We start from the raw sequence: 16,469 nt of genomic DNA, 5'->3' as shown, positions 1-16,469 counted from the left end.
AAAGCCAAAACAGTCTTCAGCAGTAAAATATACTAGTTTTCATACATTCTGACATGGAAAATTATTCTTGGTACATTGTGTTTATCCAGAAACAACAGGTCTTTTCTGTGATACATTATCCAGATAATGGCAGACTTTAGATCAGTAGAAGACTGTAGATTAAGGTGGTATCTCTCAGGGTGTACAGGCTATATAGATATTCTGAAAATAGGAATGGAGTGTACTTTCTCTAGACTCTTCTAACCTTTTTCTGCTGCAATAATAGAAAGCACAATTATTGCCTCAGAAAAATCACCTAGCATAGGCTGGATGGCAAATGTATTGCCAGCAGTTCTGCCTCCTCCTGTGTAATTTTCTGTATAGGGCATCTGTGACTAGCCAAGAAAGGGCATTTTTGTAATGAGCTGCATTGAACTCTTACTGGCAGTGCTTCCTTCCACTTTTCTGCACCTACAGCAAGAGATTCAGATTGAGAGTTGCAAGTAGTCCGTAGTGAAAGTGTAAATTTGCCAATGATACTAAACTGGCAAGAGTTGTTGACTCCCTTGAGGGCAGAGGCCCTGCAGAGAGATGGACAATCAACAATTCTATGAAGTTTAACAGGTGTTGTATTCTGCACCTGGGATGGAGCAACCCTGGGATGTGCAGGCAGACTGGGGAATGAGAGGCTGCAGAGCAGTGCCATGGAAAGGGACCTGGGGGCCCTGGTCCATGGCAAGTTGAACATGAGTCAGCAGTGCCCTGGCAGCCAGGAGGGCCAACCCTGTCCTGGGGGCATCAGGAACAGCATGGCCAGCTGGGCAAGGGAGGGGATTGTGTATCAGGAAAAGCTTTCTCACCCAGGGGGTGGTTGGGCACTGGAACAGGCCCCCCAGGGAAGTGATCACAGCATCAAGACTGTTTTCACTTTGAGTGTTTGGACAACAGTCTCAGGCACGTGGTGTGATTCTTGGAGTGTCCTGCACAGGGCCTGGAATCAGACGATGATCCTGATAGGTCCTTTCCAACTCCACATATTCTATCAGAGGTTGATGACTCTCCTGTGTTTAGAGATCTGATCTGAAAATTAGTCACAGAAAGTCACCCTCACTCCCTATTAATTAAGGCAATTATGTAAAATATATTAATCTCGTTCTGAGAAGTGTGCTGAAGCTTAATTGACTAAGTTTTAATGAATTGAGAATTTTACTTTAAAGATGTAGAAGTTTGATGCCTTATACACTCATTCCCCCAGCATTTACAGGTAAAAGACAAAAAGTTGAAAGCACAGCTTTTTGTATTACTCATGCTTTGTAAGTTTTTTGCTTTTGCCACAAAGAAAGTATATCTGTTTTGTTGTACAAATAGGAAGGAGATGGAGATATGATTATTATCTTTATTAAGTTGCTTAAGACAAAAAGCTGAGCCGCTTAGAGAGAAAAGACTTTGGATTTCATCACAGAAGCACAAGTAGGGATTTAATTGCAATTCACAGTTGAGATGTTAGCTATGCCATAGCCTGCTCTACCTGATGATAAGGGAAAATTATTTACTAGATATCAAAGGAATAGGTGCCTTTGACAGGACAGTACTTTTCATACATACACATTACATTTTGTTGTTCTCCAAGTGTGAGTCAGTCTCAATAGAGGGTATTTGGCAAGCTTTAGTCCCAAGGTACATCTGAGTATCTGTATTATTTGTCAGTTGTAACTATCTTCCTGTGACTTTCAATGCTTAAACTGGAGAATGTGGGATGAGACACTGATATGTGAAACTACCTAAATCATAGGTATCATATTGAAAATATGTCACTTAGGAAGAAAGTGAAGAAAGGGGTCACAGAATGAACGGATGTCAAGGATACTGGACAAATGATAACTGTATTGATAACAATAAATTGTTAACAATCTAAAGTTTTCACACCTTTGCTGTTTTTACCAAACCATTTGGAAAGGAATAGGTCACTGAAGAATGGGTAGACTTGAATATACATACTTACTTGTACTGAAACACTAACAATATTTCACAAAACTTGATGCCTATACATTGGTGACATATATAAAGGAAATGTCTTCATAATTTTTCTTCTTAGGCACCTAGATGTGGGGTTGCAAACTTGTGTATTTTCTTTTTCTCACATGCAGAAGTTAAGTATCTATGTCAATTTTTTCTCAACAAGTGGGAAAAAGAGGAAACATTGTGCCTTCATCTCAATGGACTAAAGGTAAGAAATTCACCTTTAGTGAATTAAGGTGAGGGTAAGGTAAAATCACACCTCCTTGGAAGGAGCATACTTCCCCTTCAAAATCCACATGAATACTCACTCTACCAATCTAAGCATGGGTGATTGGTTAGGATTTATTCTACCTTTTGTTCTGAAGGTGAAATGATTCCCCTTTGCATGGAATAATTTAATATCAACTATACCAATTAAGAGAAATAACATCACGACCTAGCAAAATCTGAGTATCATTCCTCAACACTGATGAACAGAAAATTCTGTCCTTGCTCATGAATATTTAATATGAAATGCTTAACCATGTAATTGTCTCTTCCTTATATAAGGAATGTCTTATATGTTGAATAGTCAAAAATATTTGGATATCCTGCTAAGGAGTGCTGTTTTGTGATTAAAGGATTGAATTCAGTTTCAAATCGCAGGTCCTGTCTATTTGAGTAGGGGCTCTGCACATGACCATTCAGTTTCAGTCTGTCTTGCAGACTAAAATTTTCACTTCCAGAAATCACAGAGAACAAAAAAGACTTGTGTGTCTGTGTATTATCACTTATCTGCTCTCAAGTCTCATTTTATATGGGGTAAAAACAAATCCCTGTGTAACAATACAACTGCAGTTTCAGTGACAATGCTTCCCAACCTTTGAGAAATCACCTTACCTAGCTTCTCACCTGTTACAGCTTTGCAGAACAATAAACTTCTCTTGTTACATGTGAAGTATTTTTCATGAAATTGCATACTATATGATCTGGATCATTTTTTGGACCAGCAGGGGCTAGTGTTGTATTTAAAAAAAGGACAGGCTCAACCACCAAGAAAAGAAAGTTGTTGTGATTTGTTTTTGTTTTTTTTTTTTTTTTGTTGCCCTTGTGAAAGACAATGCTCTCAGTTCAGTTCACAATAACTCTTCAGCACATCAGAAAACCACAAATGTGTTCTACTGTAATTCTGGATGAGCTTTTCTCACAAAGAGGTCAGGAGCCAAAAGGACTAAGTGTTCCCAGGCCTTGGAATTGCTCCTCCAGGTGAGAGGGAGGCATGCTGGGGGGCCTGTCTGTATTGCTTTTATATTGGCAGGGAGGCTTTCATCTCCAAGGCTGACGATCCCATACAGAAACTCCCTGATTCCCATAGGTAACTCTCCCTGACTTCAAAATGGCCCACAATTTTACTTTCCAGTTTTAGTTAAGATTGTCGATGGATTATAACTTCTGAAAATAAAAGAAACTGCACATTATAGAGCGCTGTTCTAGGCCATGTCTTCAACTGTCATGAAATTCTATTGAGTTGTTTTTTTTTTCCACCATATCATTGTCGATAAATAAAGTACTAAAAATGATAAAAAGAAAGAGAGGAGTCTTCTAGGAACTTAATATGCATTAGGCAAGAGGTGGTAAAAATATCAGAAGTAGCACGTGACAACTTCTAGTTTTACACAACTTGTAGGGAGTCATCTCTGATGACTGCCATCTTTTTACTTTGCACGAAAGGTTAAATAAATTTTTGCCAGCTGTTACCCTAGAAAATAGATGAACACTTGAAGTACATGAAAAAAGGCAAATTGTAAAAACACACACATATGTTCACTTGTATTTCTTAGCTACTTTCAATCCATCTACTTATCACTGAACTATTCATATGTAACTGCACTTAGTATACAGTAGCTTCCTAGCTCATAAAATATTGATTCAGGTTTTTTATCGTATATCTTTCTTGAACTTTGATCTTTCATACTTACTGCTCCCTTGATGAAATATTTAGAAGTACATTTTCCATGTGAAAGGTAAATTTAGAGTTTTTTTATGGTACCCTCTGTTAATGCACTAGCTTCAACCCACATGAGACCCAAGCTGAACTCTATCTTGGTCACGTTTAGTTGATCATTGCATTTGCAAAAATCTTCCATTCCAAAGAAACTTTTATTTTAAGGTAAAGGTAATTTTTTTTTTGACCTGGTTGGAGTGGTTTACAACACTTTCTCACCAGGTACATTGAGAGAGACTTGAGAAGATATATCCAAAGAACTAACTTTAATAGTTACTTCCCAGCAGATAAAAATGTATAAACTATATGATAAAACAACACTCCCAACTTAAAAAACCAACCAAGCAAGCAAGCAACCAAAATCAACCACAAAACTATCAAAAAACCCACAGAAAACATTCTGTGGGTTTATAGACAGTGAAGGCTATTGAGTAATTTTGTCAAAGCAAGAAAACTACTGGAATAACTCCTTTACCAATTTCATCAATTTGAACACTTAGCATAAGAAAAAACTATTCTCTTGAGGTTGAGAACTGATGAAATCTCAGTTCATAGCTCATTCAACATACAGAATTGAATTTGGCATAGAACAAGCATGGTTCAGCTAAAGCTTTTCAAGGATCTGGAGGACTCAAGGGTTCTGTCCACCACAGTTTGTCTCATACCTGAATGTCTCTTGTCTCAACCTAGACTAACTTTCACAAAGCTTGTAGAATTAACTCAGTTAATTTTGAGACATTTATGTCCTTGTTGTATTTGGTTGAAAGCAATTTTGGCTGAAGGCTGCCGAAGTTGTTAGGAATAGAGACATAGGGTGGCAGACAGACACACATATACAGAGCAAGAATAAACACCTACTTCTCTTATAGTGCAGCTGTGTAAATTAGAATGTGATACTAAAATCAGTGGAGCAGTAGGTACTTGAGAAAATGGACAATGAATAATAAGAGAATCCATCCTGTTCTCTACAGGATTGTTTTGTATTTCAAAAGTATGACTTGGGATTCTTCCCAAAGAGGTGGCATATCAATAGGCCAATGGAAGTTCACCCACATCAAGGCATGTAGCATGAGCAACAAAAAGGAGGAACTAGAAACTGTGCAGTTGGACAACTATGATTAGTTGAAATAATGGAAAGTGTTAGTTTTGCAGCTGGACTCAAGGATCTTAATGTTCTTTTCAAACCTAAGGAATTCTATGATCATGTATTGCTTATTTTGAATATGCTGCTCGCAGTTCTTGATTAAGACAAGCTGTTTGGACACATAGAAGTGAAGAAGCAGAGAAAACAGTATAGAGATTTTCTCACTCCAAATTTTAAATTCACAAAATTTTGTGTTTAGGAGATATTACTATGGGGAGAAATTTCCATATAAAGTGTACTGAATATTTTCAATAGGAAACTTTTTTTAAATCAGAAAAGTAATGGAGCAAAGTACTCCAAAATATTGGAGTCAGTGTTGTTATTGAGATGCAGAACCAGGATTTAGTTTAATTTTTTAAATATTGTTCATTGCATGACTCTCTGTCCAAGCATTATTTAGGGGAATAAAAAAGACTGTATCCCCAAATACAGAATTTCCTGGAAATTAAATGATCAAATTTTAAAAGACAGTCTTCAAAGTAAAGCACATCTACCAGCTATATATTTAATTCAAAGCATTTTTATAGTTTGATAACATAAACTCATTTTTCACACAATATAAAATCTGTGTTTATTTTACTGAGACAGCTGGAATGTTAAAAGAACATTTAAACTTGTGTCAAACAAACATTTTGGTAGAAGAAAAGTTGATATCTCAGACATAACCTGAAGACTTTTATCTCAGACAAATCTTATCTCAGACAAAACCTGAAGTTTTTATGTCATTTATATTATATATGAGTTTTTTATGACCTTTAAAAAAACCCAAAACTAATCAAGGTTTTCATTCTGCATTTTTGCCCACTTTATCAGTGTCCAAGGTAAGAAAGTTTTGATGCAGAGAAACTACACAATACAGAAGCACAGAGAACTATCTTACCTTCTGGCTCCCTGATCTTGCGTCCTGCTGCAGATTTTCGTAGCACACTCCTTCCTGAGTTGAACAAGCTAGTTAACTCATCAAGGGGACTGGTCAATGACCTTGAGTTTGTAGGGCTGTATGAAAATGAAGATGATGAATTTGAGTTCAATTTCCTGTGCTCTGCTCTTGCCACCTTTGGGGAGTAAGGCAGTTTGGAAAATGGAGAAGACGAGCATCCAAGCTGAGCAGGATTGGTTCTCTGAGGTACTTTTGGCAGATCCGAATTTGTACCTGTTTTCCCTGCATTAATCAGAAAACTAGCACAAGTCTCTGGAGGAGATGCAAAATGTGTGGAAGCCCGGTAGGAAGCAGGAGGTGGTACAGGAGGAGGGGGTGGTGGCAGTGGAGGAGGTGGTGTGGAAGGAGGAGTCACTTTGGTGGAAATACTGAACACAATCAAGCCTGGAGATACTGGTCTTTCATTCTCCCCTTTCTGCCCTTTGGAGTACTGGGGTGATAACGGACTTGAACCTTCTGACTGCACAGGGTATTTTAGGTTGGTTTCCAAAACAGGAAGCTTTTTGACTTCCAGCGGTGTTAAAGGTGATTCATCAGAAGCAGGTGAACATGTGACAGGAGTTGGAGGGAATACAAGAAGTGGTGGTCTGTGGGGGAGCAAGTTAGGGAAAGGGGCTGGAATGTCACATGAGTCTTTATAGATCAAAGCTGCTTGACTGTTTCCATCCAATGTTCCATCTTCAATGTTAATATTTTTTTTGCTTTCAAACAACAGAGGAGGAGATCCAGTCACTACTGGAATTATTCCATTACCATTGCTTCCTTCTTCTGGTAGAAAATACTTCATTTCTTCATATACAGACTCTCCTTGTTCTGGACTCTCCACTTCAGCAGAACTGCTTTTCACTGCATTCCCTACCATTTCAATATAGACAGGCTCATTTTCCTCCTCTTCTTGTGACATGAAGAGATTCAACACACCGTGTTGTGGTCCCTCAGTAGAAGCTGCTCTCTGTACTGTCACAGTGTCATAGACACCTGGTTTAACTACTGCGCTTGCTTTTTTTACATCCCCAGGCTTTTGGCCAGGTATTTCTTCATAAGAACCACTAAGTTTTGTATTTGGACTTCGCTTTGGTTTTCTGGGAGGTATTTTTTTCATGGTACTGTAGTCATCACTGTGTGGTCTTGGACGGGTCAGTACTAGGAAAGTGAAAAAGGTCTGTGTTATTAACAAGTTAAAGTCAGTTTTTTCTTACACTGGTCTAGTACTTCAAGCCCTCAAATGTTGCCCATTTAGTTCTACAATGAGCATCAGTCACAAATACGGGGCTCCAAGCAAAAGCATAAATACTTCTAGGAATAAAATGCAGAATTTTCAGCTACCCAACCACAGGCCTTTGCTACCTGGGCATATAATCTCCTTTGGTAAACTCTACTCCCACTAAAAGATGAGAATTCGCACCTGAGGAAGTGTATTCTGAATCCAAAATATACTTGTGCACTGCAAGATCTGTAACACACGGAAATATGTGCTTGTTTCTCCTATTGCTCCAAGGGAGAGGGGCACGCTTTCAAGTAGGAGTCAGCACAGTGCTACTTTGACACATATGTGACTGCCAGTAACTGAAATACCCCTCTTTTATGTAATATCTCTAAATCTCTAATTATGGGATGATATTATGTTCATCTCTTCTTTGGTAGTGTAGGTGTGGAAATAATTTATAACTTTAGGGAATCCCATAGCCTAAGGGCAAATCCCCAAGTGAGTATACATTTAACTAAACTAGATGTCTCTTTATAGCCTCCAGGCATGTATGGAGTGAAGAGACTAGATACCTAGATGAGTGGTCTTTTTAGATCAAAATTAGATGGTATAAATCAGAGCTGGTTTTGGACAAAAACACAAAACTGACATAATTCTTAGAAAATCAGTATATGGCAGAGAAACTTGCCCTATTTTTTCATACATATAAGAGCTCCAAAATTGTCTTGTGAGTATATGTAAGCATGATTGTTAAGACCACACATACATATATAAATTTTTGTTCTTTCAAAACACCTCTGCTAGAACTTCTTGGTAAAATCTCTTGCCGATTTGGACACAGAAAGATTAAATTACTACAGACCTTCTTAAACCATATTAGTTTAAAAGTATGTTGGGCATAGTTCCTGTCTCCTTATGTAGAGCTTAAAGGAAGAGGTTAAAGAAAATGGACTTTCACCTAATGAACTGGGCATGAGGACAGTAATTATTTTGAGAAAGAGAGCTGCAAAGACTTCTATCCATTGTATGCAGGACTAGGGAGTTATAGAGAGCTTTAAATCCAACCTGAAGGATCTTCCTTGATAAAACTTGAGGATCATTTAGACAAAACATGACAAGTCAGGCTTATCAAGGAAAGCAGAATGCATTCCTTTCCCTCATCTTCTACTCATTCATTTCAAAGGTAAAGGAGAATAGAACAAGTGAACTCAAAACCATGCTATGGTCATCATAATGCACTGAGATACTTTGGGACACTTGCAGCACTTTCCTTCTAAACAAAAATCACTATAACCAAATCATGGCCAGGAAAAAAAATAAAACAAACCCCAAAGAAACAAACAAACACTGAATGCATAAATTATTCATGTGAGCACAGAGACAATGTAGGAGAAAGTTTAATGTTTAAGTCTGTGAAATTCAAGATTCTAGCATTCTGTTTTATTGATGCAAGATATTCTAACAATTTAAAAGATGAAATAAAATGGTCAGTGGGATAAAATAGCTCATGTTGACACATTACTAGTTTCTAGAGAGATTTCTCCAAATATGTTTTGATTGTTGTCAAACTGGGCAATTAGAACACATGAGTATTATTTGCTGATTTGGGAACAAATGACAAATTGGCTAATTTTATTTACTGTCATTGAAATATTTCAAGGAAGCAGCACCTCTCAAAGGCATTTGACTGTGTTTAAAAGGATCAAAGTGAGGAGAATAAATCAATAACTCAGAGTAACGTTTGCGACTGTCTCTGCCTTTATGTCTAACCTTCATTAGCGGTTTCCTTAGAAGCTGCCGACAAGCAGGCACTAACAGCCTCGTAGGAGGCACTCAGTCGTGTGTTGGGGTCCCTCTTTGGCTTGGGAGGAGGCTGTTTCCTTGGTGATGGCAGGCTATTGCTGTCGTCCATGCTGAAAACAGAGTGCAGGGAGGGGGATCTGATGGATGACCCAGCCGCAGAATGCACCAAGCCATCCACTGCCATGGGGACAGGCACGGAGCTGGAGTGAAAGTGCTTAGAGGTTCGACAGCCGGCAAAGCTGTCCTCAGAGACCTTCCCACCCTTGTCTTCAGCTCTGAAAACACAGAAAAGAGGCCCAGATGCATTATTCAAGCAATAACAATGAACCTGTTCATGCAAATGTAACAACAGCTTTTTGGTAAACAATCTCACAACTCCCCTGCTGCGTCGAGGGGATGTGGGTAGTAATCTTCTGACAAACAAATCCAGATCAAGCTGCTAGCTTTCTTCCATTTCCTGTTTCATGATAAATCAGGACACCGGCCCTTTTTCACACAAATGCAGCCTTGCTTAAGCAGTCTCATATTGTTGACCAGACATTCACTGAATGAATTGTTCACACTTTGATTGCTACACACAATCAAAAGCTGGGTTTTTAATCTGAATGATAATTTCTGGGAAATCCATTTTAATAGAAAGTTACTGAGGCAGCAAATGCTGAGCCTTTATCATTATTTTCTAAAAAGACAACTATAAATTCTATTTAGATAATGCAAATCTTTAAAATATTAGATGGCCTTTTTAACCAGCTACATTGGCTGCTTGAGCAATTCCACCCAGATATCCCTATGTCTTCCAGTTTAAACTTAATTATTAGTCATTACTTTTAATAATAATTTTATTATTATGATGTTATGTTTAGTTGTTTCAATTACAATCCAGTTTTTCAATTTTTCCCTTTCCTTTTTTTTTTTTTGCTATTTGAATACATATTGAGAAATAACCTTCTGGCTGCTTCTGACAAATTGATTTTTAACAAAAATTCTTCTAACATTTTATTCCTCCAAGAATCAAAACATTGAGACCCTTTTAACTTAGAGTAGTAATGTAATAGAAGATGTCTCTACTGACATTTTTCAAACAAATCCTCAAGCATTTGTCTTTTTAAATTGTATTTCTGCATGGCAAATCACCAGCAGAGCTGAAATTCATGCACAGGATATAGCCAGCTGCCCATGAAGCAAATGAAATAGCAAAAGATGAAAGCATGGTGCTCAGTGGATAATTTGTTTTCACTGTAATGTTTAATTACAGTCTTTCCTACAAAGGCATTTCCTCTAATATGTAATCACTGGGATATTTGAAGCTAATTAAGCAGATGCACTGCCATTTTCACTTTTATTAAAGTCACTGACAAAAGCAATGATAGCAAAGGGAGCTGTTCTGGATGAAAATTAAGTTCCTATGGAAAAATAAACATTTATATGTCCAGCAAGTTATAGACATATTCTTTCTATCGACACATACCGATTAACTGCAAATGCTAACTCTGAGATAGAGCTGACTATCTCAGCAGTCTAAGAGAGAAATCAGAGCCTCAGTTCCTAGAGAATGGCTCTCCAGCATTTACTGGGCTTGTAAAGTAGGTACTCCTGAAAATTCTGACATGAGTTAAAAAAATATCATTTGCCCATTTTTAAATAAAACCATCCTCCTCACAATCAATCTGCTTGTTTCAGTGAGAAACCGGTATTTATTAATGTGGACTTTACTGTATTTTAACACTTTCCTAACTGTTTTTCATTAACTTTGCAACTTCTCAGTGTTGGTATTTTAAGTCAGAGGAATTTTTCTTTTGCTTGTTTGGTCTGGTGAAGTTAAACTATAATCTATTTATCATAGAATTAGAAGTATTTCTGTAAAAAATAAGTGTCCCAGAGACTTGAATAAGTTCCTCTAAGCTCAGTGCCCCTTGAATAGGATATGGTGGTCTCTTAACTTTCTAGACTTAATTATCTGATATACAGGAAAAAAATATGACCTAATATTGATTTGGGATGAGCATATACTTGAGAATCCTCTCGCAATCCTTCTGTCATTTCTATTGTTTTCTAAGCAGGGAAGGAATTTACAGAAACTGAAGAGACTCATTAATTCTTCACAGCAGGTGTTTCTCATCCTACCTTTTCTGGCCTTCTTCTGGCCTGGTTCTCGCCTCTCCCTTTTCCCTGTGGTGAGCAGCGTTCATCTCGTTGCGGAGCCGGTCATTTTCCCGAGCAATGTCAGAGGCATTTTGAATCACCAAGTCATCATATGTTTTCAATCCCATATCCTCAGCATTCTGCAAGAAGCTTTTGATTGAGGTGACCTCTTGCTGTTTGATGCTCATCTTCTGTAGCAAGCGCTGGCGAGCTAGAAATCCTCTTATAACTACCATAGTGGAAGGAGAAAACATAGACCCGTGAAAGACAACTAATTGGGAAACTAACTTAATATCACTGTGAGTTCTGTTTAAACATGAGCAAGCCAAGTTCAGTCAATATCTTATAGATATTAGAAAAGAAATCTGATGGCATATAAATAACATAGTAAAACTCTTAGTGGAGTAAAACTAAGACTACTCTTAGTGGAGTAAAACTCATAGTGGAACTCTTTCTGTTTTGTACTGCCAGTGCTTAAAACAATGTAGTGACAGTAAATTAATAAATATGAGCTATCAGTACTCAAAATGTTTATTTCCCTGAATGCTATTTTTTATTACATTACAACACAGATGTAATAAAATGTATACATCTTGCATATGCATGATGTAAGGTGTATGTATAGATGTGTACTACATATTGTGAAAGCATACGTTTACACTGCAAAGGTCAAAAGATTGTTTCAAAATAAAAGCCTGGATAAATGAATTGCAGTGAATGCAGTGGGAATGAAATGATTGCTGTTGTTTTGCTTTAAAAAATGCTGTAAGTGTTTCAATGTGCCTAATACCACAACAAAATCATACCCAATACAAGGGGGTTTTTTTGTTTGACTTAAAGACCTTTCACTGCTCATTTCCTTTCAGCTAAAAGAATTAGATTAATTTAATGCAAATTTCTCAAATGTATCTGTCATATCATATCTGCATTTTTCAGTTAAAAGTTTTCATCTACATTGCATCAGCTTCATTTATCTATTAGACTTTTTCTTCACACTCTTTGTCAGCTTTATACTGGGAAAAGATTTTAGTGCATCTCCTATAAGAGCTTTTTCTATCTCTTTGCTATATAAATACCTTCCTTACAAAAAAACCTACCCAAATACCACCCAGTATTCAGGATTTTCTGAAGTACAGTTGATCAGAAACACAAGGCACAGGGGCCGCTGTGGCCATAATAAATTGGGCACCATTTTAATCCCAGTGCCTGCAACAGGTGGTGTCATTATTCTTTGAACGTATGTTTTGGCTTAGAAGGCAGAAATATGCTGACTGAAAGTACTGTGTTTGTGTGGGTGTTTTTTTTTTTTCTAAGTTCCACAAGATCATGTTTCCTTCCAGATGTAGAATCACACTGTGTATCTCACAGGGAAGAACCTGTTTTAGAATAATTTGTCTGTTGCCTTAAATACTCTTGGTTTTCATCAATTTGTATGTATCAAAACCAAGTCAAACTTCATCACTGCTTCTTATGGTTACTCTTTTTCTGATCAATTGAAAGTTTTTCATAAGTGAAGTTAGGAGACAATAGCCTGGGTAAGACTAGAATTGTTTGAATTTGGAGGAAGTTACCGAGAATGTTGATTGCAGGATAAAAAAGTTAAAATGTGTTAGGTATTTACAATAACAAAGTTAAATTTCAGATTTAGGATTACTGAAAAACAACATTAAATGATGAAGAGTCAAGCTGAAATAATATAAAGGGAAAATGTCAACAGAGAAAAATACAATTAGTCTTCTATGATTTTAAAATGTTATTGAATAAAATAAACAGCTAAAGCATAGGGTAATGTAAAGTACATTCTATCATCTTCTAGTGCCTTGTTTAGACACTAAAAAAAAGATTTCTTTTATAGAGATGCCCAGTGCCCAGCTGACAAGATGTAAGAAAGGCTAAAATTAATAATAATAATGTAATACTGCTTTTCTCCAAAATTCACTGGGCTTGAAAAGCTTCAAATTCAGATAACTTGAAATAATTTCTGATAATAATTTATGATAGACAGCTTTGAAGGTTTATACTTTTATAATCACAACCAATCAATGCCTTTAATTACATTCCATAAAATCTGACTTCTTTAAACTCTGAAACATTATTGCACATACCAAATTTACCAAATTAATAGTACAGTTATTGTTGACAATTTTATGAGAGTATTCATAATAAAGATGTTACTGAATCTGAATCTAAGGGTTAGATTCAGACTGTTGCAAAAAGAATGAATACATGCATAGAATATTATCAGAGTTCACTGCTCACAAATACAAAAATTTTGAAAGAGCTTAATAATAAAAAAATGCTTTTTCCTAAAATATTCTCCTTAAACCTACCTTCTGCAGAGCAAAAATAAGCATCAAATCCTGGGTGACTTTGGAAAAAAAATCTGAGTTTTAAAATAACATTTTTACAAGGGTCTGTGTGTACTTTTAACTTGAGAAAAAATATTTAACAAAAAAAAAGATTGTCAACACCACCAAGGTTGGTTAAAATAAAGAAAGTAAGAGATCAGGTCTCTGACAGGATTGTTAGCAGGGATGAATGAGTAGCTTAGAGTAGCCTGCTAGAATGGTCCAATAAAATGAGATCCAGTAGAGCTAATTGTAACATTTAGAGACTGTACAGCTACTCTGAATTATGCACTTTCACCAAAATGAAGAAGAAACCTTCAACAAAGCTTTATTAGGAAGGGTTGGCAGATAGACATCCCTTTTTTGCACACATTTTCATGAACTAAGTAGTTCAGGTTTTTCATTAAATGATACACATTTCTCCACACTTTTTTCTCTAAGAGAAAATTTGAAAGATTTTGGTTTTGTTTAAACAGAACAATTTTATAATCTAAAAACTGCTGTGAAATGAAACTCTCAGATCCTAGACTTTTACTGCTCAGTTTCATCTACTGCTGTTGGGTACTGGGTACTATGATTGCCTTGTGAATTTGCTCCTCATTTATGTAGATCTAAAATAATTCTCATTATGCAAATTAAAATAATTGAGGTTAGCACCCCCAGGGCAGAAAAATATCTAGTATTTTAGAGTTCATCTAAGGATGAGGATTGGAATAACCAAAATTCCAGTCGACAATGGATCTGGGTTATGTGAGGAATTTATTAACTATTGTGTACACAATGTATTCAAGTTAATTCCTCATATATATTAATTCTAATGGAAGAACTTTCAGCATGATTGCCCTTCCTATGGATAAAAACAATTTTCTCAGTGATTCAGGTCAAAATGTATCATATGTAGCTCTCATACCTGCAGAAAAAAATATGACAAAGTCTCTAAACTCACAGGTACATTTTCAAGTAAAAGTGTTTTGACACATGCTTTCACTTTAGTTTGACCCTTTTCTTTGCTTGTGTAAGATAAGTTTCAGGATACCAGGAAGGACTTCTATGGTTTGCTTTGTTTTGGGTTTTTTCCCCCAAACCTAGAAGAAGGGATTGCTAATTAGACTTGAAGTAAAAAGAATTAGTAGGATTTTTGAGCAAGACTTGCTTCCCCTTAAATCTGAGCTCTTATCTAGGTATATGATGTTACATTTAAAGCCTGACACAGAAACTAGAATCATAGAATGAGAATATTCTGAATTGGAAGGCATCCACAAAGTGTCTTTGGATCATCAAAGTCCAACTCTTGGCCCTGCACAGGACACCCCGAGTGTCACACCCTGTGCCTGAGAGCATTGTCCAAACAGCTCCTGAGCTCTGTCAGGCTTGGTGCTGTGGCCACTTCCCTGGGGAGCCTGTTCCAGTGCCCAACAATCCTCAAAATTTCATGATGATCCCTTGGGTCCTGTCACTGGTCACCCAAGTGTCTGTCATCGATTCCTCCTCATGAGAAAGCTGTAGGCTGCTGTGAGGTCTTCCCCCAGTCTCCCCTTCTCCAGACTAAACAGGCCAAGTGACTTCAGCCACTTCTTGTACAGCTTCCCCTCAAGGCCCTTCACCATTTTCATAGCCCTCCTTTTGGATGTTTTTAAACTGATTTATTTTTTGTTATATTGTGATTATTGACTGGTTTGGCTACTATTCAATATGTTTTCAGGAGACATATATCTTCCAAAGACTCCTGCATGTAAAGAGTGAGGGGACAGAAGTGCATTGGGACTGGCACCATTACTCACTAAGCATGACTATGTCAGCGTAAAGTATATGGATATCAATTTTAGGATAAGATAAGAACAATGTACGGGTACTCTATTCTATTCCAAATCTGCCAGAGCTCTTTGGCATGCTAATTCTGCAAGTTTACAATTGCACCTGTTTGCAAAAGGCAGCTTCTTTCATGAGGCAATGACATGAGGTTGATGTCTAACTACTGCCTACTCATCCAAGTTCCTGATTTTCTCAGGTTCCCCAGATCATAAAAAGCATGCAGATGAGCCACAGCTTTAAATACACACTTTTGGCAGAAATGACTTTTCAAGTTACCCTCATTAAGGAGGATAGAAGCAAAACCAAGAAAAATATTTCGTAAGGAGCCAAGAAGCCCTATTATCTTCATTCTTCAGGCAGGCTTTGGTGATCTGTTCTCTTACTTGTGCAAAACACGGACATATCTAAAGAAGGTTTTAAATTTTGGTGTAGGGTTGTATTGAAGCATTCTGTTTGCAAATAGGATTCTGAAAGTAAATATTTCCTTTCTTTTATAAGTCTTTTATAACAAGGGAAAGAGCATAAACTATTACTGCTTTTCAAAATGCATAAATGCAATAGAGTAATTTGCAGTAAAAAATCACACCCAAGTATAAACTCAGCTGAACTGTGGTGTCTGTTACCTGTCATTCTCCATGTTCATTTCTGAACTGTTACCATTTGGATTTCACTTGCTTCAGGTTTTCGCTTGACTTCCTCTTTTTCGCTACATGCTTACAGTGAGGAACAGATAATTAAAATGAAAGGGGTTTATATTTCTTAAGTCTGCAATATTGTGTGTCTGACAATAAAAAAGATAAGATTTTGTAATTTTAATTTCCTTTAAATAGGTGAAAATGGGACATCAGCCAATTAGGTAAATAATGAATGGTGTCAAGGAAGCTTCTTCAAACAAAGCAATATTCATATTTTCAGCAGTTATTTGAGATTGATAGAAGATGGAGCATAAGTAACAGGAAATCAGGAAGCAGTGGATAATATCTCCTTTTAAAAATGTGTCAAAAAGTGAAGTGACCTTAGGAAAAATGCAGGTGTAAAATGGGGAAAAATATAAATAAAATATAAAAACATAAAAAACTAGCAGTCAAATA

General features: G+C 36.8%; 1 protein-coding gene across 4 annotated transcripts in view; it reads right to left on the bottom strand.

Annotated features, from left to right (window-relative positions):
• The window catches only part of MYO16 (myosin XVI), a 357,627-nt gene that overhangs the window by 35,029 nt on the left and 306,129 nt on the right, over nt 1-16,469 (bottom strand). For all 4 annotated transcript variants that reach the window (XM_077173308.1, XM_077173307.1, XM_077173306.1 and 1 more), the window contains exons 30-32: nt 11,201-11,447; nt 9,044-9,351; nt 6,007-7,209 (exon numbers count right to left, since the gene is read on the bottom strand). In XM_077173308.1, the coding sequence (XP_077029423.1) occupies nt 6,007-7,209; nt 9,044-9,351; nt 11,201-11,447 (1,758 nt within the window). The remainder of the gene's footprint in view (nt 1-6,006; nt 7,210-9,043; nt 9,352-11,200; nt 11,448-16,469) is intronic.

The sequence above is a fragment of the Agelaius phoeniceus genome, chromosome 2 (genome assembly GCF_051311805.1).
Source record: "Agelaius phoeniceus isolate bAgePho1 chromosome 2, bAgePho1.hap1, whole genome shotgun sequence".
NCBI lineage: Eukaryota > Metazoa > Chordata > Aves > Passeriformes > Icteridae > Agelaius > Agelaius phoeniceus.
This window is presented reverse-complemented; position numbering and strand designations above follow the sequence as displayed.